Raw genomic sequence first — 26,282 nt, 5'->3', positions numbered from 1 at the left:
TTTCTGAGGCTGCCCTGGAACTTGCCATCCTCCTGAGTCACTCCTAAGAACTGGGCACGGTGATGCATTCCTATCATTGCAGTGGCTCAGGAGGCAGGAAGATTGGGAGTTCAAAGTCATCCTCGGGCTGGGGTTGTAACTCTGATGGTGCGCTTGCCTAGCATGCATGAGGCACTGGGTTCTAGCCTCAGCACCGCATAAAAAAAATAAAGGCATGCTGTTCATCTACAAGTAAAATATTTAAAAAACAGTCATCCTCAGCAACTTAGCAAAACCCTAAGCAATTCAGCAAGACCTGGTGTCTAAATGAGGTATAAAAAGCGGCCGTGGATGTGGCGCGGTGGTTAAGCATCTCTGCGTTCAATCCTCGGTACAAAGTTAAAAAAAAAAAACAAAAAACTAAAGAACGTACTAAAGGTTTCTGCATGTATGATTATATTTTATTCTACTATTCAAGATTTGCTCAGCTAAGATTGTGCTGCTAAAAAGCAGCCTCCACCACCCTCACAAAAAGTTGCACTGAGTTCCAGTGATTGATTCGCATACTTCTCATCCCGCCATCCTTGGGACCCCTGGACATTATCCCTGTGTATAATAAAGGTGCTCAAAAGGAGTGGTTAGAACTCAAAGGGTGGAGCCTCCTTCCTTGTACCGGAAACTACTGTCCCTCAATGCGCCTGCGAGACTCCCACGCCCTGTGAAGTGTTCCTATCGATTCGCTCTGTGCTCAGCAGCTCTTTCTGTTAGCAGGCGGCCATCTTGCCTAGAGCCTGAGAAAGGGAGAAGAGAGACAGAAGGAACGGGTGACAGTGGTCTCAGGGCCGCCCCGGGGGCCTCAAGAGCCGGAGGCAGCCCCGGAGGTGGTCCTCGATCCTGGGCTATGCTCTTGGACCCGAGAAGGGAAGGCGGAGGGCGGCGGGGTCAAGATGGGTGGGGAATGTCAAGCAAGGATTGCTAGGCGGGGGAGGGGCGTTGCTATGGCGACCGGGGAGGGCGGGGTCAGGTCTGAATTGCTGATGTGAGTCACCCCGGCGCTGCCCAGGAAGGGCAGGGCTGGGGTGATGACCATGGTAACAGCCCAGTGGGATTTCGCGACGTCCCCGGCGTGGAGGGAATCGGTGTCTATGGCAACGGCCACCTGGAGGAAGGGGCGGAACTAGATCCCTTTGCTTGGGACGCTGACATTCCAAGCCCTTATCCTGCAGGCTCCCGCGGGCGGACAAGCCAGAGGAGGAGGCCGGGGAATGGCCGCGGTGTGGCAGCAAGTCTTAGCCGTGGACGCGAGGTGAGGCGTGGGGTCGGAGCCCATGGGAGCGGAACTTACTGTGGTGCATGCGCAATGGCGATAAGTGAGGCTGGGCGGAGAACTTGCCTTATGCGGCTGCGTGGGCATGCCGGAGGTGAGCATGCGCAGTAGCAGGGTATGGGGGCACTCCCGCAAGTGAGACGAACTGGCCGGAGAGGGTTCTAAAGAGCGTGCAGGGGAAAATGTGGCCAGATATGGGCATGCGCAAAGAGGCTACTGGGCATGGGGGCGGTGGAGCTCAGGTTGATGACTTCCTAGGCACTACCATTGCGCTCTCCACCCCGTCGACTTCTCCATGATCACTGAATGTGACCCCATCACCACACCACACTAACCTGTACCATTGCCTCACACTAACCATTGTCGTGCCAGCCTGGCTTCTATCATCATGATAGACTGATCCCTTTTATTGTTTGCCTGACTCAGTCATCCCATACCACCCCAACGGAGCTGCAGAATGTGTTGTCCGCACTCTGAGCTCATCACCATGCCAGTCATTACTGCAGAATCACCACTATCACAGACCAGGAGGTACCCTCTCATCACCATCATTGATCACTCTTGCCATCCTGATCTTAATCACTGCCACACATCTCATTCGCCGGCCCTATGCCCCAAGCTGATTGATTCCCTTTGTCCCGTGCCTGCTGCCTGCCTGCCTCCTGACCCCGCAGGTACAACGCGTACCGCACACCAACGTTTCCACAGTTTCGGACCCAATATATCCGTCGGCGCAGCCAGCTGCTGCGGGAGAATGCCAAGGCTGGGCACCCCCCAGCACTGCGTCGGCAGTACCTGAGGCTGCGGGGCCAACTGTTGGGCCAGCGATACGGGCCCCTCTCTGAGCCAGGCAGTGCACGTGCCTATAGCAACAGCATCGTCCGCAGCAGCCGCACAACCCTTGACCGCATGGAGGTGAGGCCTGGTCATACCACCTGTCATGCATCTTGCTTACCTTCACTATATTCACCACAGACATTTGTCAAGCAGTGATATGTGCAAGGCACTCTTCCAGAATCTTAGGGTCAGCAGAGGATAAAAAGAGATAATATACCAAATAAGCCAATAAAAAGACAATAAACCTGGGACTGGGGTTGTGGCTCAGTGGTAGAGCTCTTGCCTAGCACGAGTGAGGCCCTGGGTTTGATCCTCAGCACCACATAAAAATAAAATACAGGTACTGTGTCACATACAACTAAATACACATTTAAAAAGACAATAAACCTGGTAAACAGGCAATACACAAAATAAACATGTTAGCAAACATATAGCAAGCCAGATAAATATATCAATAATTACCATGGTGAGAGTAAAAAGTGCTAAGATGGAAAAATAAAACATTCTTAAGGGATTAAAAAAGGACTGGTGTAGGGGTGGGATATAGCTCAGTGGTAGAGCACATTCGTGAAGCCCTGGGTTCACTCCCCAGCACCAAAAGAAAGGGGGAGGGACTTGAATAGGGAACAGAAGGAAGCTATGTTTGATAGGGGTGATCAGGGAAGCCTGCTTTGCTTCAAGAAGATGACAAATGAGACCTGAATGAAGTGAGAGATTGAGCCAACTGGTTATCTTGGGAAAGGGTACTCATTCTTTGTGCAGAGGACATGTATTGAGTATGTGCGGGACAGTGGGGCAGAAACAGGAACGAGTGAAGAAGCCATGCAGATGAGCTGTGATGGTGGGGGGGCATGTGTGCGATGAGAAGGGATCAGATTCTGGATATATTTTGAAGGCTCCAGGCCTCAGAAGTTCTCAAGGGGTATTTTTAAGATATATCCACCCTGACCCTCTCTGCCTGCAGGACTTTGAAGATGATCCTCGAGCCCTGGGGGCCCGAGGGCACCGCCGTTCTGTTAGCCGTGGCTCCTACCAGCTGCAGGCACAGATGAACCGCGCAGTCTATGAGGACAGGTACGCACCAGGGGCAACTGAGGGATGGGCATCCTTTTTTTTTTTTTTTTTTTTTTTTTTGGTACCAGGGGTGCTTAACTACTGAGCCACATCCCTAGGCCTTTTTTATATTTTTCCTTTGAGATAGGGTCTCACTGAGTTGCTTTGGGCCTTGCTAAGTTGCTGAGACTGACTTTGAACTTGTGATCCTCGTGCCTCAGCCTCCCATGTTGCTGGGATTACAGGCATGTGCCACTGTGCCTGCCTGGGATGGGCATTCTTGAGGAAGAGAGGGGCACCAGGGTATGGCAGGTTGAACACCCACACCTACCTCCTGTCACCCTCCTCCCCATTTCCTTTTGGGGCTAAGGCCTCCTGGCAGCGTGGTGCCCACATCAGCAGCAGAGGCAAGTCGGGCCATGGCTGGGGACACATCGCTGAGCGAGAACTATGCCTTTGCTGGCATGTACCATGTTTTTGACCAGCATGTGGACGAGGCAGGTGAGCCAGTGTATGACGGGTCCCATCACCAATTTTTGTCCAGTCAACTACCCAAGGTATCCTTTTCCAGAATGCAGGGCCTCTGACATGCCTCTCAAGGAGGAATTACCATCCATAAAGCCTTTGACAAACTCAAAAGTCCTCTCCAAAGTGGTGTGCAAAGTCTTGGTACTTTATATACTATAAAGGACCTCAGAAACTCAATAGAGTACTTTGCAGCAGGCTGCCTGGGTTCATGAGTCACTGGGAAGAGTTCAAAGCCTTTGCTGATGATAAATTCCCTTGTAGAGAGCAGAGAGGGCTACACAGTGTCAGGTTTTTTAAACTGCTGACACATGGATGACTGTAAAGTGCTCGCTAAGACAGTAGGAACTTTTTCACATTGCAGAAGGCTTTTGAAATCTGCAAAGTACCTACTGAAATTTAGGGAGCATTTTGGCAGAGGTTACAACTGCCTTTGTCAGCCAAGGAATGCCCTTTGCTGAGGCCACCATTCCTTGTGCAATGGGGTCCCAGCCCCCTGTACACATGTCAGAGCCTTTTATAAACAAAAGTGCCCAGCAAGTGTGCTGACTCCCACAAATGGCTCCTTGGCATTGCAGTCCCAAGGGTGCGCTTCGCCAATGACGACCGGCACCGCCTGGCCTGCTGCTCCCTCGACGGCAGCATCTCCCTGTGCCAGCTGGTGCCTGCCCCACCTACCGTGCTCCGCGTGCTGCGGGGCCACACCCGTGGTGTCTCCGACTTCGCCTGGTCCCTCTCCAATGACATCCTCGTGTCCACCTCGCTCGATGCCACCATGCGCATCTGGGCCTCCGAGGACGGCCGCTGCATTCGGGAGATCCCTGACCCTGATGGCGCCGAACTGCTCTGCTGCACCTTCCAGCCTGTCAACAACAACCTCACTGTGGTCAGGCTCCAGGGCATCTGCTCACAAAGGGCGGGCATGCCGGGTCCGAGGGCTGTCTGTGGGCATCAGAATATAAGGTCTAGGAGCCCTCCCTAGCCCTGCCACACAGCATTGCTACTATGGTCAGACTCAAAGGGAAACCTGCCAGAGAATGGGAAACACAGTTCTGGTCTGAGATGGCCTTGCTGTGGTAGACTCCAGGGGGTGAGGCTGGAGATGTGATCATGGCTCCGGGACCCCTTCAGTCCCATTGGTCAAAGTCCTAGTTTTTCACCTGCATGGGGCTCTGGAGAACAGGGCGATGAGGCTGAAACTTCATCTAGTCTATCACTGTGGTCAGACTCCAGAACAGATCAGTCAGGGCATAGGGGTAGTATAAGAAAAATTTGGTATGGCTTGGGGGTGGGGGCGTAAGGTACAGGGAACTGTCCAAGAGTGAGCTGGGGTTCAGGGATCTTTCTTGTTTCAGCGGGAGCAGCCTCTCAGTCTCCAGGAAGGAGTGGTCAGGGCACAGGGGAAAGCTATTATTTTATTATAGGCCTGGGAAAGCCCTTTGGTTTTCAGACTGGCCAAGGGTCAGTATTATGGCTGTGACCCCTTTAGTCCCATGAGCAGCTATTCTACTCTGGGCAAACTGCAAGGGAACATGACTGAGTCACCTTCTGCTCTACCCACTGCAGTCCCACTCTGGTCAGACTCAAGAAGAGACTGTTGGGGCACAGGACAATGTGTGCATTCTACCCACAGGTGGGGAATGCCAAGCACAATGTGCATGTCATGAACATCTCCACTGGCAAGAAAGTGAAAGGTGGCTCCAGCAAGCTGACAGGCCGTGTCCTTGCCCTGTCCTTCGATGCCCCTGGCAGGCTGCTCTGGGCGGGTGATGACCGTGGCAGTGTCTTCTCCTTCCTCTTTGACATGGCCACAGGTAGGCAGGCCATAGACCTGCATCTGGGTGCTCTCCCTCTTGTCCTTCCAGGAAATCAGCCTTCACCTTCACCTTTGCCTCCCCTGCCTCCACTGCTATAGGAAAGCTGACCAAAGCCAAGCGGCTGGTGGTGCATGAGGGTAGCCCTGTGACCAGCATCTCTGCCCGTTCTTGGGTCAGCCGTGAGGCCCGGGACCCCTCGCTGCTCATCAATGCTTGCCTCAACAAGCTGCTGCTATACAGGTGGGTCCCTACCCCATCAGGTTCACTTTGGCAGGGACAGGGTAAGAAGGCCTTCCTCCTCCGTCAAACTGGGAGAGGAGCCTATCTCCCTCATCAGATTAATTTCACTGAGGGTGGAGGTCTGGCTTCATAATATGATGACAGGTCTGGCAGTGTAGCTCAGTGGTAGAGCACTTGCCCAACATGTGTGAGGCACTGGGTTTGATCCTCAGCATCACATTAAAAAAATAAATAAAATAAAGGTATTATGTCCATCTACAACTAAAGTAATTTTAAGAATATTTTTAAAAATTAACTCAATTATGATGATAATAACAATAATGTGAGTAACAGGGGAAATAATAATAGCAGTAGTGTGCCTCTGTATGTCAACTGCTGTGGCCAGGCCCATTCAAACCGCTTTCTGTGTATCAATTTGATTCTCACACTAACCTGTGAAATAGGTACTGTTATTATCTCCATTTTATAATTGAGCACATTGAGGCATAACAGATCAGGGTCATGGGCTGGGGAAGTAGCTCAGTGGTAGATGCTTGCCTAGCATCAGGCCCTGGGCACCATCCCTAGCACTGCAAAAACAAAGGGGGGAAAAAGGAAAAAGAAATAAAGAAGAAAGACCAGAGTGCCTTAGAGCTGAGACCTGCTTCCCTTCCTTCCTTTCACTTATTGTATTTACTTATTTTCTGGTGCTGGGGATGGAATCCAGGGCCTCGCACATGCTAAGTCTATGTACTATCACTGAGCTACACCCCCAGCACTATCGTTGTTTGGCATTTCTGTGGGGGAAAATTCCCTTTCCTCACTCACGTCTGTCATGTTACCCAGTTGGGGCTCACAATCTCTGAATTGTGCACTGGAATGACCTAAACCACTTAGGCTGGCTGGACACAGTGGCACATACCTGTAATCCCAGCAACTTGGGAGGCTAAGGCAGGAGGATTGGAAGTTGGAGGCTAGCTGAAGCAACTTAGTGAAACCCTGTCTCAAAATAAAAAATAAAAAGGGCTGGGGTGTAGCTAAGTGTTAGAGCACCCATGAGTTCACTCCCCAGGACCACACACACACACACACACACACACACACACAAAACCACACAAAAGACGTGTCCAGGCCCTACTCCAGTTCAACAATTTCAGAAGTACTGGGTGTGTCTGGGTTTGGTATATTGAAAAAGTCTCCAAGCAATGTCTGACCTGTTCTGGCCTGGCCTGGCCTGAAAACCACAGCCCAATAAGATGTCAGTTTTGGAGATTGAACCAAGGACCTTATAGATGATAAGCAAGCACTACCACCGAGTTTATCCCTAGACCTGTTTAATTTTGTTTAAATTTTGAGACAGGGTCTTGCTAAGTTGCCCAGGCTGGCCTTTAACTTGGCAATTCTTCCTGTCCCAGCCTTCTGAGTAGATCATAGATGTCTGCCACCATGCCCAACAACAGAATGATTTTTAATTGTACTATTAATCTTCAAGAAATTTTCTATATAGATATACACATTTACTTTTTTTTTACTTCTAGTATACTCTTAGGTTTTTGCCCACTTCTCCCACCCTCTGCCTTCCCTCCTCCTGCCACCTCTGCCTTCCCATTGCCACAGCAAGGATGGTGATAATAGGCATCTTTCCACATGTGTTTTCTCTCGCCCTCAAGTCCTTGGTGTGTACACACACCCACATGCTGAGGGAGACTCATTGTTTTACAGAAATGGCCCCCTCCTGCATCTTGTCCACATCTCAAGTTTATCCCTGGGAGATGTCTTATGGAACCCCCCCACCAGGTTATCCATAGTAGCTGTACCTCATTTTCTTTAGTAACTTCAGTTCTCCATTGGGTGGACAGACCATGATTTGTACAGTCACTTCCTCTCTGTGCCTGTCTTGACACCAGATCTTTTAGAAAGAGCTCCTTAAAATGAAAAACTAGTTAACAAAACTCTAGAGGCTCTCATTCATGTCTACTGATACAGTTTCTGAACCCTCATGAACACACACAGCAGCCTGTACTTACAGGTATATGCTAGCCTCTCAACACTGGATTTAATGCCAGGCAGAGTGGCACATGCCTGTCATTCCAGCTGTTTAGGAGACTGAGGCAAGAGCTTGAGCCTGGGAGTCCAGGGCCAACCTGGGCAACATAGTGACTCATTCTTATAAAAAAAAAAAAAAAAAAAAAAAAAAGGTTTCATGAACCTTGAAAAGATCTCAGGCACAGAGGTGGGGACACAAGATTGGCCCCCCTGCTAGCCCTCTCCTGGAGCAGAGGCTATGCTCTGACTCGCTCTGTCATTGTCTTCTCAGGGTGGTGGACAACGAGGGGACCCTGCAGCTGAAGAGAAGCTTTCCCATTGAGCAGAGCTCACACCCTGTGCGCAGCATCTTCTGTCCCCTCATGTCCTTCCGCCAGGGGGCCTGTGTGGGTGAGTCCCGGAAGGGCAGGGTGCCTGGGTGACTGGGAAGGAACAGACACCAGGTCTGCTACTGTCCTGACTCAGACATCACAACACCCTAATGCCATGACTTCCTGGGATTCATGTCCTCTTATGCCCAGACAGCCTCACACAGGAACTCATGGCTCCAAAACCTTTGAACACAGACCCCCAAATATCCCAGAAACTTCACAGCCTGAGACACAGGCTCCCAAACAGCCCAGAGATCCCACATTGTACACATAGAACCAAAATCATCAGATGACCTTCCATATAGGGATGGTCACCCTTTTCAAACCTCTGCAAGCCATGCTGGATCTTCACACCTCAGATACCTCAGGGCCTTTACACCCGCAGCACCCAGTTGTCCTGATGGCCTCTCCCTCTCACCCGGACAGTGACAGGCAGTGAGGACATGTGCGTGCACTTCTTTGATGTGGAGCGGGCAGCCAAGGCTGCCGTCAACAAGCTGCAGGGCCACAGTGCACCTGTGCTTGACGTCAGCTTCAACTGCGACGAGAGCCTGCTGGCCTCCAGTGACGCCAGCGGCATGGTCATCGTCTGGAGGCGTGAGCAAAAGTAGGGTCCTGCAAGCCCTGTGCTGTCCACCGCCCCCCACCTCCTACCCTGGCCTTGTGTTGTAAATAAAGTTTCTGTGGTTGTGCTGAGGGCCAGATCCCAGGTCTGCCAGGGGGTGGCATGGGGGAGTGGGCAGCTCTGGGACCCATGATGGAAGGGGGTCCACTTATTCATGCAGTGTTGTGTTCATTCATTCAACAAGCACTTACTGAATGTCTGCTGTATCAGCCTTTTACAGTCATGCATTCAACAGTGTTGAGCACCAGCTGTGTGCCAGGAACTGTTCTAGGCCCTGAGGATACAGCCGTGGCCTAATATGACAGAAATCTCTGTCCTCATGAGCTTGTATCCTAGTGGAGGCAAGCACACAATAGACAAAAGCATGGCCAGTCCCCCACTTATGATGATTCCACTTATGATCTATCCACTTTCTTACTTCTAAACTCTTTGATGGTATGAAGGCATACCCATACAACTAGTCTGTTTTTTCACTTTCAGTACAGTGTTCAGTAAGTTACATGAGTAGTCAGTACTTTATTATAACATGGGCTTCGTGTTTGATGAGTTTGCCCAACTGTAGGCTAATATAAGTGTTCTGAGTACCTATAAGGTAGGTTAGGCTAAGGTAGGATATGTGGTAGGTGTGTTAAATGTATTTTCAACCTATGATGTATTTATCAGGATCTAACCCCGTTGCAAATCAGGAAGCATCTATATGTAATAAGTCAGCTAAAGATAAGTGGTGTGAAGAAAAATAAGGCAAGGAAGGGAGATAGTGTGGAAGTGGGGGTTGCAGTCCTTTTGGTGATGTCATTAGGGAAGACATTCTTGACGGTATCATTTAGACAGAAGTCCAGAATGAAATGAGAGGGAGCCATTGTGTGTGGGAGAGAACATTCTCGACAAAGAAAAAAAGCCCGAACAAATGCACTGGAGGCTATAGAGGGTGCCTGAAGGATCACTGTAGGCCTGAGTGTGGTAATAGGTGAGTTCAAACAGGCCAGGTGCTGTTAGGGGTTCATGGGCCATCGTGAGGACGTCAGCCTTTTTCTTGAGTGAAGGAGAAGTCACCGGTTGTAAGCAGAGGAACATGATCTGGTGACAGTGGAGGAGTTGGGTAAATGATGCTGGGTTCTGTCCCAGGGGATTCATCATATTAGGCTGTAGAACTCTGCCAGGTCCTCCAGGAGGCTGTGACTCTGCAGATCTTCCAAATGATAGTTCCTGCCTGAGTGGGCCCCTACTTTTATATTGGACTGTTTTCCACAAGCAGGGAGTAGAGATGCTGATTTCTTGGAGCACCCAGCTGGTGCAGATATCCGTGGACCCTGAGACAGCTTGGGGCTTCTGCTGTGGGATGGAGGCAATGGCAAATCTCCCAGACCACTCCTTTCTCCTCCTGTGCCCACCCAGGGCCCACATCAAGCGCTTCAAGAGCTCAGAAACCAAAAAGTGATGTTCAGTAAGGTACCCTGAGTAAGGAGAGATCATTTGGATTTTGACAGGGATAAATAACCTAAGTCCCTTGTTAATAATCAGAATGACCAAGAAATGTCCTTCCCTCTGGCTCTGTATGCTGCCATGAATATGTCAATTTGAACTGTGACTAATATCTTAGGACCTCAGGGTCAGTCAACAAAGTCAGACTCCAACCTGGTGTCCCAACATTGTTGAGCTCCAGAACTAACACCACCAATCTTCTTGGGGCAGGAAAATAATTTGTTCAGTTTCCTGATATTTGGCAATTCTGATATTTGGCAATTCTGATACTTGATACCTCTGACAGAACTTAGGCAAATGGTGATAAGCCATAGGGAGCTGGGTCATTCACACATATTGTGTATCATTGTCCCCATATCAACTGCAGGTTCAGTAATATGCTAGGAGGACTCATAAGACCCAGCATATAGTTGTATTCATGAATACTGTTTATTACACCAAAAATACAGAACACCATTAGCAAAGGGAAATGGTGCCTGGAGCCACGTTGTGGGGAGACCAGGCACAAGTTTCCAAGGGTCCTCTCCCAGTTAACTCATAGGATGTGCTCAGTTCTCCTGGTAATGGGGTTGTGACAGTATGTGAAATGTTGCCAACCAGGGAAGCTCATCAGAGACACAGGACTAGGGTTTTATTGAGGGCTAGTCACAGAGACACCCCCTTCCCAGCACACTGGCCCTTATCCAAATTCCAGACTCCCAGAAGGAAAGCAGGTGTTTGGCATGAACCACATTCCTTGTGCAAATAATTGAGGCACAGTGAGCCATCCTTACCTTTTAGGGAGACGTGGGAACACTTCTGAAATATAAGTTCCCAGACAGCAGTCAGAACCAACCTTGAAGCAGGCCTTTCCAAGGAAAGCAGTTCAGATCTGCCATGTTAACTCTTTTCTGTACCATATGCCACACTAAATAGATGCTCACTTTCAGCCAAGGCCTCTAGATGGCAAGATAATTATGGAGCACTCAGTTTTCTTAACTTCTTTTCTTTACACTCTTCATGGTTTATTGAGTCTGGATTCAGGATGATTGGTCATGATTGTTGTGCATGATTCTGGGGGGTTTCCTCCTTGTGAAATTTTTGAGGTGGCAGAGTTAACATTTCTATTTTAAATTCTTCTTGTTGATACTTTTCTTTGGCTGAAAATCTAAGAGGAAATAAAAACTGGACAAATAATAAAGAATAAAAAATAACATTTTGGTCAAACGTGGGCCTCTGTTAACTTGTCCATCATCACTGTGCCTCTGATTTGACATTAGATCTGGAGCTCTGTTAACCATTCCACCATCAATGCCACTCTCCTATTCCCTTATAGCTGGGCCTCCATTAACTTGTCCATGCCCCTTGTCTGACTTTGAACTGTTATGTTTAACTACTTGACCATCAAGAGCCTCTCTGGCAGGAGCCTAGAAGTGGGCATTTATTAATTATTACCCCACCAGTCAGTTACCACTGGTCAAGTCTCAAACCAGGGCTTCTGTAAGATATTCCACCAGCAACCATCCTCTAAACTGTCCTTGAACTTAAGCTTCTGTTAGTTACTCTGTGAGCAGTGTCCTTTTGCTCTGAGGATCCTCAATCCTGACCTTGAATCTGAGCCTCTATTTGTTATTTCACTGTCAGTTCTCTAATGGTGTCAATTCCAGTCAACACCTCTATATTAGCAGTTGGACCATTAATACCTGTGTAGTCCATAATTAAGCCCAGGCCTCTTAACTATTCTAACATCACTCTTTGACCTAAAATCTGGGCTTTTGTTTGTTTGTGGTGCTGGAGAATCAAACCCTGAACATTGCACATCACATGCTAAGCAAGCTCTCTACTACTGAGTTACATCCTCAGCCTCTGGGCATTTCTTTCTTTTTTCTTTATTTTGTACCAGGAATTGAACCCAGGGGCACTTAGCCACTGAGCCACATACCCTTTATTTTTTATTTTGAGATGGTCTCACTAAGTTTCTTAGAGCCTTATTCAGTTACTGAGGCTAGCTTTGAACTTTCAATCCTCCTGCCTCAGTCTCCAGAGCTGCTGGTGTTACAGGTGTGTACCAACATGCCTGGCCGCTGGGCATTTCTTAATGGTTCCTTAACTGATGCTTGTCTAGTATGACCTCAAACCCATGTATTTTAAAGACTACCACCATAAGTATCCATCTGGCATATGCTTAAACCTGGGCCTCTGTTAATGCTCCCACCATCTTTTGTTTATTTATTTATTTTGGCACTGGTAGTTGAACCCAGGGATCCTTTATCACTGAGTGACTTCCCCTGCCTTTTTTTTTTTTTTTTTTTTTTTGCGGTGCTGGAGATTGAACTCAGGGACTTGTGCTTGCAACGCAAGCACTCTACCGACACCTATCTCCCCAGTCCTCCCCTGCCTTTTTTATCTTTTATTTTGTGAAGGTCTCACTAAATTACTGTGAATGGCCTTGAACTTGTGATCCTCCTGCCTCAGCCTTCCAAGTTTACAGGCCTATGCCACCATGCCCGGCAATGCTTCCAGCATCAAGACCCCTAATTTTACTTTGAACCTGAGTTTTTTCCTCTCTCCTGTCAGTGTTATGGTGCTCTAAACTCCAGTTTGGGACTCTATGATCCCACCATCAGTAACTCTTTGCCATCCAAGCATGACGATGCATGCTTGCAATCTCAGCTACTCAGGAGACTGAGACAGAAAGATCGCAAATTCAGGGTTAGCCTGGCAACTTAACAAGATCCTGTCTCAAAATACACAGGGCTAGGGTGTAGCCCAGTGGTAGAGAACTCCTGGCTTCCATCCCCAGTATGGTGGGGGGCTATTTGCCAGGCCCTTGAATCCAGGCCTCAGTGAATTCATGGTCAGTGCTCCTCAGATCTGATATCTGAATTTGAACCTCTATTAACTTTTCCACACTCAGGCTTGGAATGTAGGTTAGTGGTCAAGGGCTTGCCCAGCAGGTGCCAAGTCCTGAATTCAATCCCCAACACTGCAGAAAAAATAAAGAAAATTTTTCCACACTCAGTGCTCTTCTGGCCTTGACCTCAGTAAACTAGTCCACTATTTATACCCTCTGATATTGCTTCAAACCCTGGCCTTTATTTACTATTTCTCAGTAACTGCTGCTTTGATCTGATCTTGAACCTTGGGCCCTGGTCACACCTGCAGTATCAATTCTTTCCAGGGCAGGCCTCAGGCCTGTGTGCTTATTTACTATTCCATGGTTGTTTCCCCCTGTTCTGTCCTTGAACCTGAACTTCTGCAAACTATTCCACCATCAGAACCCCTCTGATCTCATTTGAAACTGAAATTCTGGCTGAAAATTCTTTTTTTGACCTTCAGTCTGGGTCTCTTGTTAATATCCTATCATCACTGGCTCTCTGCTCTAGCTGGACCTTTCTGAACTCTAAAACCATGAAGGCATATCTGGTCTGACCTTGAACCCAGACTCTATTAGCTTTGTCTCTATCAAGACCCACTTTGATCTGAATATTCACGTGGACATCTCTTAACTAAATAAGCATGACAGACCCCTCATCCAATCAAAACCGAGAGCTTTGGTTGACTATTCCACCCTTGGTATCCTCTGCCCAACCTCAAACCTGGGCCTCACTAAACTTTTCCACCATTATTGGTCCTCTGGTCTGACCCTGAACTGACTGACACTTCTCTTAATTTCTAAAATCAAGTCTCTGTTTTGATTTTGAACTATCCTTACCTCTCTGATTGACCTTTTCTGTTACCAAGTCCACCATCAGTATCCTAGTCTACCTTAAAAAACAAATGTCTCTGTTCACCATCAAACCATCCCTGCTCTTCTGGCATGGCCTTGAAATCAGGCCTTCATTTGATAATCCAGCTTAAAGGTCCTTCTGGTCTCAAATCAAATCCAGACCTCTATTAATTCTTGATCCAAGAATGCCACGCTGATCACACCTGGGCTTCTTTTTAACTATGCAACCTCTAGTCCCCTCTAGTCTTAATTTGAACAGGCCATTTTAACCGTTAAACTATCAGTGCTCCATTGGTCTGACCTTAAGTCTGGTTCACTGTTAACCACTACAGCATCAATGACCATCTGGCCTGTTCTCAAACTGAAGTTCCCTTTCAAAGTTATTTCACCTTTAATGTTATCCCAATTCTTAATAGAAGCTCTTCCACTATCCTTACTCTCTGATCTGATTCTTTTTCTACATTAAAAAATTTTTGTGGTCCTAGGGATTGAATTCAGGGTTTCTCTGCCACTAAACAACATCACCAGCCCTTTTTAATTTTCTTTTTAAATTTTGAGATAGGATCTCACTAGGTTGCTTAGACTGGCCTCTAACTTGGAATTCTCCTACTTCAGCCTCCTGAGTTGCTGGGATTACAGGCATGAGCCATCACACCTGGTTTAGTCTGATTTTTAGCCAGGACTTAAATGCTTACTCTTCCATAATCAAAGATATTCTTGTCTAGTTACCCAACACAGCCAATTAACTCTTGCAAAATCTTTTCACCTCAGGCCTGGGTTCAAACCCAGTCCTTTGTTAAATATACCACCATCATTTCCCTCTGGTTTAGCCTTGAACTGAATCCTCTGATGCTCCATCACTGGTACCCTGAGGATCTATTGTTGAACTTGTACAGTTGTTATTGCTTCCAACATCAGTGCACCTAGAGTCTGAATTTCCCCAGGTTTTGTCAAATATTCCAGAATCTGTTCCCCTCTCAACTGACCTCACCCAGATATTCATTTAGTTGTCCCCATCTCTTTTTCTCTGGTCTCATCCTAAACTAGGGCCTCTGTTAACTACTATACCATGAATAACCCTCTAGTCTGAATTCAAGCATTTGTTGACTATTCTATCAATACTCACACCTCCATCTAGATATCCAAACAGAATAATTGTTAACTAATTAAAAATATTGGCTCCTCTTACTGTCCTTAAATCTGGCCCTCTTTATTCTTGGTATCTTATTGAACTGTGTGTATTAACTCTTCTTTCACTAATGCCCCTCTTATCTGAATTGTAACCATGATCTCTGTTCATTTTTTCACTATCAATTCTCCCCTGATAGTGTCACCTCAACCTAGGCCTCTGATGAGGACACCACTGTTAATGCTTCTCTGACCTGAGCTTAAACAAGGGCTTTGGTTAGTGAGGTTGCCATCAATACCCTCTGGTTTTAGAGTACTCACCCACTCACCCTGGCATAGGTTAATTGGTTCATCATCCATGCCCTATTTCTTTTTTGTTGTTGTTCTTTTTAGATATACGTGACAGTAGAGTATATTTTGACATACCATACATACGTGGAGTATAACTTCCCATTCTTGTGGTTGAACATGATATGGAGTTACACTGGTCACGTATTCATATATGAACATAGGGAAGTTATGTCCAATTCATTCTACTGTCTTTCCCATTCCCATCCCACCTCCCCTCCCTTCATTCCCCTTTTTCTAATCCAATGAGCTTCTTTTCTTCCCTCCCTCCAACCCTTATTGTGTGTTAGCATCTGCATGTCAGAGAGAACATTTAGCCTTTGGTTTTTTTGAATGGGCTTATTTCACTTAACATGATAGTCTCCAGTTCCATCCGTTTACTGGCAAATGCCATTACTTCATCCTTCTTTATGTCTGAGTAATATTTCATTGTGCATATGTACCACATTTTCTTTTTCCACCAATGTCTATTTTCTCATCATAAATGTGGGCCATTGTTAAGCCTTTCAATATCCATGCCTCTTTGATAAAATTTCAAGCCGGAATTTATGGTAAAGATTCCAGCATTAGTAGCATTCTGTTCTGAATCAGGACTTCAAAATGGCTACTCCTGGGGAAATATACTACAGTCCTGATTTAATGGGGTGTTCTCAGAAACAAATGTGGATTCTAGTGGAGACACAGACTAGGATGTGGATATGGATACCCCTATGATCTATACCTGACTCTAGGTGAACCCAGGAGTCTCCACATCCTGGTCTGTGTGACCCCAGAAGTGATCGTACCCCATGTATGACCCAGAAAGTTTCGTACCCCAGTGCATATGTAACCAGGAGTGTCCACATTCTAGTCTTGGTTACCAGAGGACTGCTGACTCCCTACTCTGTGTGGTTCCATAAGTTTCCATGCTTCAGACGGTGGTACGCCAGAAGCGTTCATATCTCAGTCAGTATGACATCAGGAGTATCTAGATCCTGTCTGTCTGATCCCTGTATTTCCAATCTGCAGGTTGTGTGACTCATGGGGTTCCATTTCCCAGTCTGTTACTTCAAATATACCTATACCACAGCCAGTGTGTGTTTCATAGCATGGAAATCCATCTGTGTAACCCAGGGGAACTCACACTCAATTCCCAAAGGAAAGAAGAAATGGATAGATATTCTTTAATTTCTGTTGCTGATAATTGCATAAATGTAAGTAGGTTCAAATGTTGTTTTTTAAACCTTAAGGTGAGGGCTGGGGCAAAGCTCAACTGTAGAGTACTTTTAGCATGAGTGAAGCCCCAGATTTGATATCTAGCACTATAGAACAAAAAGGCCTAAAGGTAGGCTGGGAATGTAACTCAGTGGAAGAGCACTTACCTAGCATGTACAAAGCCCTTAGTTTAATCTTCAGTACTTCAAAAACAAAACAAAACCGTAAAGGTAACCATACATTGAATTAAAAGCAAAGATAGAAGCTGGAAGTTGGTGGCTCACACCTGCAATCTCAGCTACTTGGAAGGCTGAGGCAGGAGGAAACTTGAGGCTAGCCTAGGCCACTTAGCAAGATCTGTCTCAAAATAAAATAAAAAGGGCTTGGAACGTAGCTCAGTGGTAGAGTACTTGCCTAGGATATCTGTGGCTCTGGGTTTACTCCTCAGTACCATGAAAAACAGACACACACACAAACAGGGGCAGAACTTCCAAATCACTTGAAAAAGAATGAGAAATAATTCCATAACAAAAGGTGAAATACTAAGGAAGCATCAAGGAAGTATTTAAAATATTGAAAACATCAAACAAGACATAATTTAAATCCTGACAATAATTTTTGTGTGTGTGTTTGGTACTGGATACTCGGTGATTTACCACTAAGCTACATCCCCAGCCCATTTTATTTTATTTTTATTTTGAAACAGGATCTTACTGAGTTACCAAGGCTGGCCTCTTACTTACAATCCTCCTGCCTCAGCCTCCCAAGGAGCTAGGATTACAGGTGCGTGCCACTGCCCTGGCCCAGAAGTATTCGGAAGAAAAGCCAGTCCTGGGTTTTCTTGTTCTATCTTACTTGCCTGATTGTGCTGGGCTCAGCTTTAGAGAAGGAAAAGTTTATTCTGTGGCTCATGGTTTCAAAGGTCTTAGTCCATAGACAACTGACTCCATTCTTTGGGACCCAAGGTGAGGCTGAACATCATGTTGCAAGACTGTGGCAGAGGAAAGCAGCTGGGAACATGGCACCAGGAAGCAGAGAAAGAGATTTGGGCTCAGCTTTATAGCACACAGTGCCAGAGACATTCCCTATGGTCAATTCCTGCACCTTTTATTTCACGCTACATCCCTCCAATTTTCTCAGGTAAGCTTTATTGATTCAACTACTTTTATATATACATTCAGCTGAGAAGCAAGGTGGCCATTCCACTACTCTGCTTCCCCCAAACTGGTGTCGTTCTTGGTGAATGCAATGTTAGGTCCAATCTTTTACTGGGGCATTTTATGGGGACTTTGCTGGACAGCCAATGTCATTGGATTGATTTTCTGGAAGCAGAATTCAAGATGGAGTTTGGAATACAACATATTTATTAGGGATCAATTCCTACAAAGGGAAACAAAAGGAGGCAGGATTGGATAGAGGGAAAGCTCAAGGTCTGTATGGGCCACACAAAGACTTGGCCAACCGAGTAGAGATCTCTGGAGCAGGAATGACCCAGCAGAATGCCCCCTATTTGAAGGAGACTATATCCCCAGGAAGGGCACAGTCATGGAGGGGTGGGGGACTTGGCTCTCTGCAGCTGAGGAAGGCCTTGATGGCACTGACAGCTGGAGGCTGCCTGCCTGTTATATTCCCTCCTTGAAAGGAGGTCTGGGTAGTGTATGTCCTTCCCTATCACTGCCAAGAAAGGCTTGGGGAGAGGGGATGTGAAAAGAAATAGGTAGCCACTGGGTACTTAATGGGGACCCAGGTAAAATCTCAGTTTTCCCATTACTACACCACATGTTCCTAGATTAGTCACTTTACTACTCTATACCTCAGTGTCCTTGAGACCATTTTGAGGGCTGGGAAATAAATTCATTCATTTTTCTGATATATATTGAATGAGTTGCTACGTGTGCCAGGTATAAGAATGGGCAAAATAGATAAGACTACTGCTGGCAGGGAGTCAACATTCCCAATGACCTTCTAAAATCTACCTAGTGACACAGACTGAGAGTAGCATTTACTCCTGGCCTTGCTTGTCGTGAATGTGACACATAGTGAACACCTTGTCCTCAATACATATGCAGATAGATGACAACTTGGTAGTGAAACTGAATAATCACTGGGATCCACATGATACAAACGCGGGAGCCACTGTGGGTTCTTGAACAGGAGTACAGAAATGAATGTGGAGATTTAGAAGGGCTATACTAGTGGCAGTCAAAAGAAAAAGAAATTTGTACTGGATATCTCCCTGCTCCTCACATAGGTCAAACAAGATCAAATAAACAGCTAAGGCCCGGCTATTCTATCTGTCTACCCCTCTGTAATATTTTTATTTTTGTTGTGATTATAGGCAAGTTTTTTTTTTTGGACTGGGGATTAAATCTGGGATGCTTAACCACTGAGCCACATCCCCAGACTTCTTTCATATTTTATTTAGAGACGAGTTCTCACTGAGTTGCTTAGGGCCTCGCTGTTGTTGAGGCTGGCTTTGAACTCTTGACCCTCCTGTCTCAGCCTCCCAAGCTGCTCCGATTATAGGTGTGCACCACCACGCCCAGTCATTTTTCTATCTTTGGAGGGTGTCTACAAATTATTTTGTAATGATTATCAAATGAAAGGATCTCTTTATGATTACTAATAAAGATTAATAAGCACTGTGGGGTATGGTGGTACAGTCCTATAATCCCAGCTACTCAGGAGGCTAAGGCAGGAGAATTGCAATCTTAGGGTCAGCCTGGGCAACATAGAGACCATGTCTCAAAATAAAATAAAAAAGGTTGAACTGGGGACATAGCTCAGTTGGTAGAGTGCCTGCCTTGCAAGCACAGGGCCTTGGGTTCAATCCCCAGCACCGCAGAAATAAATAAATAAATAAATATATAAATAAATAAAAAAGGTTGAGGATGTAGCTCAGTGGTAGAGCCCCCTGAATTCAATCTCCAATACCTTGCCCCCAAAAATACCTTGCAAATAATAGGACTACAGGTGCATGCTACCACACCTGGCTTAGTTGGGAATTCCTATGAAATTAGCTGATTGTATGTGCCCCTAACATCTGTTCTTAAGGAAAGTGTCAATCCATTCTAGAATATGAAAAAGAACAATGAAGGATAAAGCTTTGAGAAGTGAATTTTATTTGCCTTGGTTTATGATACCCAAGGCTTGGAGGAGCTTATACAATGTGTTCACATCTTAGAGAGGTTTACTGATTTTTAATGGACCTATTTGCTTATCTTCTTGGTTTACTGTTATTGTCTTTGCTTAAATCATGAATGGTTAGTTGGACACAGTGGTGTATGCCTGTAAACCAGCAGCTTGGGAAGCTGAGGCAGGAGGATCACAAGTTCAAGGTCAGCCTCATTAACTTAACAAGGCACTCAGCAACTTAGTGATACCCTGTCTCAAAATAAAAAATAAAAAAGGATACGTAGCTCAGTGGTAAGGCACCCCTAGGTTAAATCCCCAGTACCAAAAATTAAATTAAATTAAATTAAAAATTTTAAAAGGGCTGAGGATGTAGATCCATGGCAAACCACCCCGGGTTCAATCCCCAGTACCCCACCCACATAAAAAGAATAAAAACATGAATGGTTATTACTTACTTTCTGTTTACTCTGCCTAGACAGCAAAGGCTCTGTGTCTTACTGGGTTAGTTTTTTTGTGCTTTGTTGTCATTATTTTTGGTGTTGTGGATGAAACCCAGGGCCTTATACATGCTAAGCATGTACCCTACCATTTAGCTATACCTCAGCCCCCATTTTGTGCTTTATAATGCCCTTAATTTTGGAGAAAAAATAGGAAGAACACAATTTGCTCAATTAAGTTTTTTTAGAATTGTTGCTTTTTCTTTTGTTTTCTTTGTGTGTGTGTATGTGTGTGTGTGTGTGTGTGTGTGTGTTTGAGATGTGTGTGTGTGTATGTGTGCATCCACACATGCATGCATGCTATGGATGAAACCCAAGGCTTTGCACATGCTAGGCAAGTACTCTACAGCCACACCCCCAGTCCCAATCATGTTACTTTCTATGTTTATTTTTTTATTTTTAAAATTATTTATATATACTTTAGTTGTCGATGGACCTTTATTTTTATTCATTTATTCATATGTGGTGCTAAGAATTGAAACCAGTGCCTCATACATGCTAGGCAAGCGCTCTACCACTGAGCCACAACCCCAGCCCCTCTATGTTTATTTTGATATGTTTTATTGACATTTGATTAAATAGTTACTGATATTGTACCTGTTTTGTTTGGTTTTTGTGGTGCTGGGGATTGAACCCAGGGCGTTTTGCATGCAAGGCATGCTCTCTATCAACTGAGCTATATTCCCAGCTCTCAGATACCTGTTTTAATGAAGTGTCCAAATCTCCTGGGATGAAGTTTTTGATTTCTGCCTTACCCAAATCACACATAAATATAGAGAAAAATTAAATTAGATTGAAGTTTAATGATCTCTTTCTGTACCTAGAACTCTCTTTGAGATTTCACCAGGACACCTAGAAAATCATGCTAGACAAGTGTTCTGCCACTGACCTACACCCCAGCCCAATTGATATTTTTGGCATATTTTGTGTACTATGTCTCAGAGTTATTATATATTATATATCAGGATTTTTCCAACATAAAAGTTTCATTTATCCATTTTTATAAATTAGAGGTGGCATTCACTGACTTCTTTGAAAATAAACTTGATCATTATCCTTTGAGACATTTTGTCTTAAAAAATTTTTTTTAATCACTTAAATCCAGAAACATCATTATCTTACTCTTTCTTTTGATCTGGAAACTAGGTGCAGCTTTGGCTCAGGGTCTCTCACCAGGTTGCATCCGGGGCTGTAGTCCATTGAAGGCTTGACTGGAGCTGGAGGGTTCTGCCTCCAAGAAGGCCTACTCACATGACATGTGGTTGGTGTTAGTTGTTGGCAGGAACTCTTCAGTTCTCCATGTGGCTCTCAGCCTCTAGGGACAACCGAGTAGGGTTATTCAGAAGCCATCATGGTGTTTATGACTAAAGATGACTAGAGTCAGGTCAAACTGAATCCATACAATATCCCATTATTTCTGCCGTAGTCTGTTTGTTAGAAACAAGTCATTAAATCCAGTCCACACTCAGAAGAAGGGGATTATGCAAGGGTACACATACCAGGAGATGGGGATCAACAGGGACCATCTTAGAAGCTGCATACCACGCTGCCTGTAAAGTGTGCGGGGCCCCAGACAAATATTTCTTGCAGGGCCTCCATCCACATAAGTAATTAGAATAAAAATACACTATAATATCATAGGTTCATGTTAGATATTAAGATTTATTGATGACAATTTAGATGAATGTATAGAGAAGAAGTATTTATGTTTATCATCCACTCCATCCACATGAGGAACCTGCACAGTCTCCAGGCTCCATCTCTCCCTGTTCAGGTCTAGGAAAACCATTTTCCGTGTCCTTTTTTTCTTTTCTTCCTTCCTTCTCCTCCTTTTGTTATGGGGTGCAACTTAAGAACAGACCGATCACCACGGAGAAGTCCAAATTTGAGAGTCTTTATTAAGCCGGCTGGCTGACTGTCTCTCACAATGCCCCAAAAAATGGCTATTGGGAGAACAGCCCCGACTATAGGGTTGTAGGGGTTCTTAAACCAAAAATCACATTAATCATAAGTGTCTGTTGCTATGATTCGAAATTACACATTAACATCATGAGATCATCGACAGAGGGGGAAGTGGGTCAGAATGACCCTTACCTAGGTACAAACTAAAGAATGGTTGCTAACATCCACACAATCACTGTTCACATGGTACATTGTTTAGGAGCAATAGGAATCAAAAGAGAGCAATTCTTCACTACATAGGAGTTGCCATTGTATATTAAACATGTCACACTAAGTAACTGATGATGGGCACAGAGGCGGGGTGTTCCCATGGGAGAAGCTTATTTCCTACATAACATGGGGTCTCAGAGCAAAATGGAGTCTGTTTAGTCATTTCCCTTAGAGTCTGGCCTATAATATTCTCATGGAGTCAGATCTGTCAGCCCATCACACTTTTCCTTCTCCTTCTCCTTCTTTGTGTGTGTGTGGTACAGGGAACCCAGGGACTCACACATACTAGGCAAGTGCTCTACCACTGAGCTTTATATCCCAGCCCTTTTTATTATTTTTAATTTTGAGACAGGGTCTTACTGAGTTGCCCAGGATGGCATCAAATGTGTGAACCTCTCCCCTCAGTCTTCACATAGTTGGGATTACAGGTGTGAATCACTAAGTTCTACTCCATGTTCTTTATTTATGTTCTTTATTGTCAAATATGCTATTCCTGGCTAACTTCATGTCTCCTATCACAAGAAGGTAGTAACACTGTTGCTTCTCACAATGTTTGTATTGGAGAAATATAAATCTTGTCTCTGTAGATTCAAATATGATTTGTTCAAATTAGTTTTACTTTTTTTGAGGTACTGGAAATTGAACCCAGAGCCTTGTACATGGTAAGCAAGCACTTTACCACTGAGCTACATCCCCAACCCCCTCAGATTATTTCCTGCTCATTACATTATTATGCATGACTCATCATCCATTGGGTTGGCCACTGGTGACTCATAATGTGTTACTGTGCTTCATTAATAAAGACCACGGAAGCTTCAGAGTATGGAGAAAAATATGAACAGTAATTCATTCTCTGGTTGTGTTAAATTTACCATCTGAAATTTTATAACAAAATGGTTGAACAACACATCTTCTAACCATGGCTTCTCTTGAACTCTTTAAACAGTAATTGCTGCATTCCTAGAATGAAATCTCTTTCAAGACTGACCATTCCCCTGCCTTACACACAGCACCACCAATTGGAAGGATCGGCACGGAGCCCATCCCCACTCTGTACAAAGAATATTCATTTCTCATCTGGCATGACTTCAGCCTGACCTGGGTAATCCCAATATCATTACACTGATGGGAGCTGAGAGGACATTGTTCTAAGTAGTTATGGAACAATAGTTTTGAAAGTTGTTGAAGAACGTAAGTGTGGCCCAGAGGACTGCCTGACATCATGTGTGGAACCTCTGGAGGAAATGACTGTCCTGGATGCCAGTGACAGAGAAAAAAGGCATCTGCCAATATCCCTAACACCTTGGGATGCTCTACACTGGAGCTGGCTCCTCAGTTGGAATGCTGATGGGTGATAGCTGATACATGGGCCTATACATGCAACTCAAGTTCAAGTGTTTGCAGTGATTGTTGGTAGCCTAGAGTCTTGAACTTGTCCTGTAAATGACTTAAATAAGAGCCACCCAAAATCAGCATGTCAGCACCATTATGAGGTCCAATCTCATGGGATGTGTGAAAGAAATGCCACACCAGCCAGTGGGAATGATCCACTTGCCAGGTCACTCACCCACTACTGGCCATGGAGCTTGGGAAAACCTAATAAGTATAAATAACAGAGATCCCAAGGCTTGCATCTGACCCTACACATAGGGTAAAGGGCAAGACCACCTCCAGAAAGAATAAATGGGGCTCAGGGACAAATGGGTCCCAGTTCAGATTCAGGGCATCTTACTCAAGTGGCACTTGTAGCTCCAGTCAGTCAGTTACCAAAGGGGGTTTTAGACCATTTTGAGAAAAATACTCCAAAGTATGTGTTCTTCTGAGGTTTAGGACCTAGAGCAGAGGTTCAATTTTAACTGCCATGCCTTATGTATAAAACATACTGGGAGGCTGGAGATATAACTCAGTTGGTAGAGTGCTTACCTTGCAAGTACAAGGCCCTGGGTTCAATCCCCAGCACCGCAAAAAAAAAAAAAACATACCCTGGGTTCCATCACAACACTAAAAAATAAAAACCCAACATATTCAGTTCCCTATCATCGTTCATGAAAGTTAACCTGTAATGTATTAGTGTGATGCTTTTATAATACACTTACAAATTCTTTGATATTCCTTTATGTTAGTCAACTTTCCATAACTACAACAAAATACTTGAGGTAATTAGCTTTTCAACTGAAAAGGTTTATTCTGACCCACAGTTTAGCGATTTTAGTCTATGATTGATTGGTTCTGTTCCTTCTGGGCCTGTGGCAGCAGTCTGTGGCAAAACCATTCACCTCATGGCTGGGACCAGGGAGACACGAGACACACACACACACACACACACACAGAGAAAGAGAGAGAGAGAGAGAGAGAGAGAGAGACAGAAAAGAGAAGGAAATTGCAGGGTCCCTTCAAGGGCATGCCTCTAATAACCAAAGACCTCCCCGTAGACACCCCTCTTTTTTGGGTACTGGGGGTTAAACCCAGGGATACTCTATCACTGAGCTACATTCCCCAGCCCTTTTTTATTTTTTATTTGGGACCAGGTCTCACTAAGTTGCTGAGGGGCTTGCAAAGTTACTTAGGCTGACCTTGAACTTGTGATTCTCCTGCCTTGGATTATAGGTGTGTGCCATGGTGCTAGATTAGGTTCCACCCACCCCACCCACCCTTCAAGTTTCTACCACCTTCCAAAAGCACCAAGCTAAGGACCAAGTTTTAACACATGAAACTTTGGGGGACCTTCCAGATGCAAACTACAGTATCCTTCATTCATAAGATGATGCTTCATTTCTCTCCCCTTGAGAGTGAGCTAGACTTAGTAACTCAATTCTAACAACTAGAATTTCACAAAGAAACAATGTGCAAACTTATGCAACTACTTGATAAAAAGCATTGTTGTTTCTTTCTTGCTCCTTCTCAGATCACCCACCCTGGGAGATGCCAGATGTAGTGTTTTGAGGATACTTCAGGCAGCCCTATGGATGGGTCCAGGTGGTGATGAACCCAAGCTTCCTGTCAACAGTCATGTTGGCAGATCCTCCTGCCGGAATAAGCCTTCAGATGAGTCCACAGTCCCAGCCACATCCTGACTGCCAACCTCTTGAAGAACCAGCACCAGAAACAGCCAGATAAGGCACTCATGGCCCTCAGAAAATGTGCCAGAGATTTTCAGTCACTGAGTTTGGGAATCATTTGTTGTATGATTCACAGACACTAGTGGTTAAAATCATTCAATAAAACTTTATAAATTCAGGTGCCATAAAACAGCCAGTAGAGAGGGGGATATATTTGGTTTTCTGCAGTGGAAAGATCTTAACATTTAAGTTTGTGAACAGCCATTATTTGTACAGTAGTCCCCCTTATATATGGAGAATATGTTCCAAGATCCCCACTGGATGCCTAAAACCTCAATAGTGAGAACTCTGTAGATACTATTCTTTTGACTATGTGTATGTACTTGCGATAAAGTTCAACTTAGGAATTAGGTTAGTAAGAGATGAACAATAATGAATAATAAAACAATTCAATATGTGGTAGTTGTTTAAAACTTATGAATTATTTATTGTTGGAATTTTCCACTTAATATTTTCAGACCATGGTTGATCATGGGTAACTGGAACCACAAAAAGTGAAAATGCAAATAAAGGGGACAACTGTACATTCTAAATTTGCTAATCACAAGGGTATCTTTTTTTTTTTGTATATACTGGGGATTGAACCCAGAGGCATTTTACCCCTGAGCCACATACTCTTCAGTCCTTTTTACTTTTTTAATTTTGAGACAGGCTCTCACTGAATTGCTTAAGGCCTCGCCTAATTTTTGAGGCTGATCT

The 26,282-nt window shown here is 45.1% G+C and overlaps 1 protein-coding gene and 1 long non-coding RNA gene across 8 annotated transcripts; both read left to right on the top strand.

Annotated features, from left to right (window-relative positions):
* The first annotated feature begins 721 nt into the window (after nucleotides 1-721).
* On the top strand, nucleotides 722-8,871 carry WDR13 (WD repeat domain 13). Of its 7 annotated transcripts, XM_079124364.1 has the most exons (11): nucleotides 722-860; nucleotides 1,206-1,285; nucleotides 1,733-1,837; nucleotides 1,981-2,221; nucleotides 3,108-3,217; nucleotides 3,567-3,697; nucleotides 4,300-4,607; nucleotides 5,355-5,535; nucleotides 5,637-5,778; nucleotides 8,075-8,193; nucleotides 8,601-8,871. In XM_079124364.1, exons 2-11 carry the CDS (start codon nucleotides 1,245-1,247, stop codon nucleotides 8,783-8,785), a joined length of 1,563 nt encoding a protein of 520 aa, XP_078980490.1. In that variant the 5' UTR covers nucleotides 722-860; nucleotides 1,206-1,244; the 3' UTR covers nucleotides 8,786-8,871. The 7 variants fall into 7 exon arrangements, with proteins under 7 accessions (XP_078980490.1, XP_078980493.1, XP_078980491.1 ...); XM_079124367.1 differs by lacking the exon at nucleotides 1,733-1,837; XM_079124365.1 differs by lacking the exon at nucleotides 722-860 and having other exon boundaries at nucleotides 978-1,285.
* A 1,692-nt stretch (nucleotides 8,872-10,563) lies between these two features.
* LOC306651375 lies at nucleotides 10,564-26,063 on the top strand. Its single transcript, XR_013761140.1, has 3 exons — nucleotides 10,564-17,443; nucleotides 17,626-17,800; nucleotides 25,370-26,063. It is a non-coding gene; the product is annotated as an uncharacterized lncRNA (long non-coding RNA).
* The last annotated feature ends 219 nt before the right edge of the window (nucleotides 26,064-26,282 follow it).

Source organism: Sciurus vulgaris (assembly GCF_902686455.1).
Source record: "Sciurus vulgaris genome assembly, chromosome: X".
Taxonomy (NCBI): Eukaryota; Metazoa; Chordata; class Mammalia; order Rodentia; family Sciuridae; genus Sciurus; species Sciurus vulgaris.
The sequence above is the reverse complement of the archived record's forward strand: the minus strand, read 5'-3'. Positions and strand labels throughout refer to the sequence as shown.

Coding starts and splice junctions, on each gene's coding strand:
- WDR13 (XM_079124364.1), top strand. CDS start 1,245: ATGGCCGCGGTGTGGCAGCAAGTCTTAGCCGTGGACGCGAG. Junction 2,222..3,107: donor CAACCCTTGACCGCATGGAG/GTGAGGCCTGGT, acceptor CTCTGCCTGCAG/GACTTTGAAGATGATCCTCG. Junction 8,194..8,600: donor CCGCCAGGGGGCCTGTGTGG/GTGAGTCCCGGA, acceptor TCACCCGGACAG/TGACAGGCAGTGAGGACATG.